Below are 5,027 nucleotides of genomic sequence, written 5' to 3' on the forward strand. Positions count from 1 at the left end.
AATCATGTATTTCCTTTCCAACTGGGCAGAAATCAAAATTTTGAAAAGTGTTTGGACTACTGACTTTTGATTTCTTCTAAGGCAAGTGTATAGGTAATTTTTATTCCCTGATTAGGAGGAAAATGGTGGAAGAGGGCAGGGTTAAGAATTAAGATTTCAAGAGCGTGAGAGTTAGACGACCAACCAGAGTTCCTAAGGTTCGGTGCCTGTAACTGTCGCCGCCGCTTAAGCCTGTCAAAGCAGTGGTACGGCTGCTGCCCTCGTACTTGCTACCTCTAGAAATATTCTTGCCAGTAGTGGCGGCAGCGGGACTCAATTACCCCCTTTTCTCACTCTCTCCAGAAGCTCCAGATGGCGTCTTCTGTGGGCAACGTGGCCGACAGCACAGAACCAACGAAACGTATGCTTTCCTTCCAAGGGTTAGCTGAGTTGGCACATCGAGAGTATCAGGCAGGAGATTTTGAGGCAGCTGAGAGACACTGCATGCAGCTGTGGAGACAAGAGCCAGACAATACTGGAGTACTTTTATTACTTTCATCTCTACACTTCCAGTGTCGAAGCCTGGACAGATCTGCCCACTTTAGTACTCTGGCAATTAAACAGAACCCTCTTCTGGCAGAAGCCTATTCGAATTTGGGGAATGTGTACAAGGAAAGAGGGCAGTTGCAGGAAGCAATTGAGCATTACCGGCATGCATTGCATCTCAAACCAGATTTCATCGATGGTTATATTAACCTGGCAGCCGCTTTGGTAGCAGCAGGCGACATGGAAGGGGCAGTACAAGCTTACGTCTCTGCTCTTCAGTGCAATCCTGATTTGTACTGTGTTCGCAGTGACCTGGGGAACCTGCTCAAAGCCCTGGGTCGCTTGGAAGGAGCCAAGGCATGTTATTTGAAAGCAATGGAGACGCAACCGAACTTTGCAGTAGCTTGGAGTAATCTTGGCTGTGTTTTCAATGCACAAGGGGAGATTTGGCTTGCAATTCATCACTTTGAAAAGGCTGTCACCCTTGACCCCAATTTTCTGGATGCTTATATCAATTTAGGAAATGTCTTGAAAGAGGCACGGATTTTTGACAGAGCTGTGGCAGCTTACCTTTGTGCCCTAAGCTTGAGCCCAAATCATGCAGTGGTACATGCCAACCTGGCTTGTGTATACTATGAGCAAGGCCTGATAGATCTGGCAATAGACACCTGCAGGCGAGCTATTGAATTGCAACCACATTTCCCTGATGCTTACTGCAACCTAGCCAACGCTCTGGAAGAGAAGGGCAGTGTTGCCGAAGCAGAAGAGTGTTATAATACAGCTCTGCGGCTGTGTCCCACCCATGCAGACTCTCTGAATAACCTAGCCAATATCAAAGGAGACCAGGGAAACATTGAAGAGGCAGTTCGCTTGTATTGTAAAGCATTAGAAGTCTTCCCAGAGTTTGCTGTTGCCCATTCAAATTTAGCAAGTGTATTGCAGCAGCAGGGAAAACTGCAGGAAGCTCTGATGCATTATAAGGAGGCTGTTCGAATCAGTCCTACCTTTGCTGATGCCTATTGTAACATGGGAAACACTCTAAAGGAGATGCAGGATGTTCAGGGAGCCTTGCAGTGTTATACTCGTGCCATTCAGATTAACCCTGCACTTGCGGATGCCCACAGCAATCTGGCTTCCATCCACAAGTATTCAGGGAATATTCCAGAAGCAATTGCTTCTTATCGCACTGCTCTGAAGCTTGAACCTGATTTTCCTGACGCTTATTGTGATTTGGCTCACTGCCTGCAGATTGTCTGTGATTGGACAGACTATGATGAGCGAATGAAGAAGTTGGTCAGCATTGTGGCTGACCAGCTGGAGAAGAATAGGTTGCCTTCTGTGCAGCCTCATCATAGTATGCTCTATCCTCTTTCTCATGGCTTCAGGAAGGCTATTGCTGAGAGCCATGGGAACCTCTGCTTGGATGAGATCAGTGTCCTTCATAAACCACCGTACGAACATCCAAAAGACTTGAAGCTCAGTGATGGTCGACTGCGTGTAGGATACGTGAGTTCTGACTTTGGGAATCATCCTACTTCTCATCTTATGCAGTCTATTCCAGGCATGCACAATCCTGATAAATTTGAGGTATTCTGTTATGCCCTGAGCCCAGATGATGGCACAAACTTCCGAGCGAAGGTGATGGCAGAAGCCCATCATTTCATTGATCTTTCTCAGATTCCATGCAATGGGAAAGCAGCTGATCGCATCCATCAAGATGGTATACACATCCTTGTAAATATGAATGGTTATACCAGGGGTGCTCGAAATGAACTCTTTGCTCTCAGGCCAGCTCCTATTCAGGCAATGTGGCTGGGCTACCCTGGGACCAGTGGCGTGCTTTTCATGGATTATATCATCACTGATCAGGAAACTTCACCTGCTGAAGTTGCTGAGCAGTATTCTGAGAAACTGGCTTATATGCCCCGTACTTTCTTTATTGGTGATCATGCTAATATGTTCCCTCACCTGAAGAAGAAGGCAGTCATCGATTTTAAGTCCAATGGGCACATTTATGACAATCGGATTGTGCTGAATGGCATCGACCTCAAAGCATTTCTTGATAGTCTCCCAGATGTGCAGATTGTCAAGATGAAATGTCCTGATGGAGGAGACAACGCAGACAGCAGTAATACGGCTCTTAATATGCCTGTCATTCCTATGAATACTATTGCAGAGGCAGTTATTGAAATGATTAACAGAGGACAAATTCAGATAACAATTAATGGATTCAGTCTTAGCAATGGACTGGCAACTACCCAGATCAACATTAAGGCTGCCACTGGAGAGGAGGTTCCCCGTACCATTATTGTAACCACCCGTTCTCAGTACGGGTTACCGGAAGATGCCATTGTGTACTGTAACTTCAATCAGTTATATAAAATTGACCCATCTACTTTGCAGATGTGGGCAAATATTCTGAAGCGTGTTCCCAATAGTGTACTGTGGCTGTTGCGTTTTCCAGCAGTAGGAGAACCTAATATTCAACAGTATGCACAAAATATGGGCCTTCCCCAGAAGCGTATCATTTTTTCACCTGTTGCTCCTAAAGAGGAACATGTTCGGAGAGGCCAGCTGGCTGATGTCTGCTTGGACACTCCACTCTGTAATGGACACACCACAGGGATGGATGTCCTTTGGTCAGGGACACCCGTGGTGACTATGCCAGGAGAGACTCTTGCTTCCCGAGTTGCAGCTTCCCAGCTCACTTGTTTAGGCTGTCTTGAGCTTATTGCTCAAAATAGACAAGAATATGAAGACATAGCTGTGAAACTGGGAACTGATCTAGAATACCTGAAGAAAATTCGTGGCAAAGTCTGGAAGCAGAGAACATCTAGCCCTCTGTTCAACACCAAACAATACACAATGGACCTAGAGCGGCTCTATCTACAGATGTGGGAGCATTACGCAGCTGGCAACAAACCTGATCACATGATTACGCCTGTTGAAGTCACTGAGTCGGCCTAAATAATGACTGTGTGCACAGGAGAATTACCCTGTACCTGAGCCTCAACCTTCTGGGGGAAAGGGAACTACTTTTTTCTTATCTGTACAATACCATGCTGCAGATGGGTGACAGTCAATGATAAGAAATAGCACAGCCAGACTTGCTTCCTGCATGATCATGATCACGATAGGGAGAGACACAAGAGATGGGAAACTGCTGTTCCACAAGGAGTCTCCATAGAATTTTGCAGCAGCCAGGTGTCTGGAAGGTCTGGAAGGTAAGTCTGGAAGGTCTGATCTCCCTTGGTCTTCCATGGGATGGATGGTTAGTGTGGAAGGGAGATAGAGATTGCCCAGCCGTTTTGTGATTATCATGGATTGATCGAGTCTTCTGAATTAATATTTTTCTTTATATTTTGGGTATTGGAGCTTTTAAAAATGTTTGGTTTCGGGTATTTGTATTCATGTGAAGTGTGTATGATTCTCTTGAGATAAGCTTTTAAGCTAAAATATTCCTTGTTTTAGTTTCTGAACTCTACAGATAAATGGGGACTTTGCTGGTGTAGTCTTTTTATAGGTTTTATAAACCACTTGAGCCTATATCAGTCATTTTAGTGTCTGACATAATGTTCGGAAGTATCAGTGCTTTGTTGGTTTATAGATGATGGCTTAAATTCTTTTCCTGGTCCGTTTCCATCTTCCCTTCCCCCCACTTTAAAAATTCTCCTGTAACTTGGCTAACAAAAAACCAAGTCTGATTCAAAACCTCCCAGAGTGTTTCTCTTAACCGCATCATCTGGTGCCAAATGAAGATTCTTAGGAGCGATTATTAATTCTGAAGGGCACAGTTGTGGTACTGTCACTGATGATAATAATAATGGATTTTTGGCCTAGAGTTTTGACCTATTTCACCAGTGTTTTACCGTTGGCTGCCCCTCTATGCTGCTTCCAAAAGTGATAGTGTGTGTTAAGATTTTTACTTTCATTTCTAATGTTTGTTTGTTTTTTTTAGTGAATCCTGTTCTTCCTTTTTCTTTCAGCAGAAATGAAATCCCAGGTAAGTATAAGTATTCAAATATTTGATCAGTAAGTCACAGTTATCTCCAGTACATTAAATAACTTTCATCAAAAAACATGTTATAGGTAAAAAGCTCTGAAGGACCAGCTATGTATATGATAATTATGTTTCAGACCTTCTAGGGTATTATATATAATAACTTGTCTTCTGGACGTGGTCTTGAAGTCTTTATGGATTCAGTCTCAGTAGTAGCAAACTGCACTGCTACTTGGTTTGGAGTACAAATTAGACTTTAGCCCTCCTGGAGGTTGAGTTTTTGGTATTGAAAACCATAGGAATGAAATTATTGTATTTCAACAAAGGATCGAGGGCTTGAGGCTTAAACAAGGCAACATACGTGTGGGAAGCAGTCAGCCTTGAGGGCAGGTAAGGACATGCCAGGCATGCGGCCGCTGCTCGAAGGGACTGTCCCTACTTGTTCCCCTCCTTGTTCCATTCCATGGGAGATAAATCACCAGGGCCCAGAGGTCAGAAAGAA

The 5,027-nt window shown here is 44.2% G+C and overlaps 1 protein-coding gene across 1 annotated transcript; it reads left to right on the forward strand.

The window, feature by feature from the left end:
- Nucleotides 1-351: 351 nt before the first annotated feature.
- LOC309974434 (UDP-N-acetylglucosamine--peptide N-acetylglucosaminyltransferase 110 kDa subunit-like) lies at nt 352-3,492 on the forward strand (the record flags this gene model as incomplete). Its single annotated transcript, XM_082859045.1, has 1 exon — nt 352-3,492. The coding sequence occupies one exon, from the start codon at nt 352-354 to the stop codon at nt 3,490-3,492; it is 3,141 nt and encodes a 1,046-aa protein (XP_082715171.1).
- Between the last annotated feature and the right edge of the window lie 1,535 nt (nt 3,493-5,027).

Source organism: Leucopleurus acutus (genome assembly GCF_964270905.1).
Source record: "Leucopleurus acutus genome assembly, chromosome: 17".
NCBI lineage: Eukaryota > Metazoa > Chordata > Mammalia > Artiodactyla > Delphinidae > Leucopleurus > Leucopleurus acutus.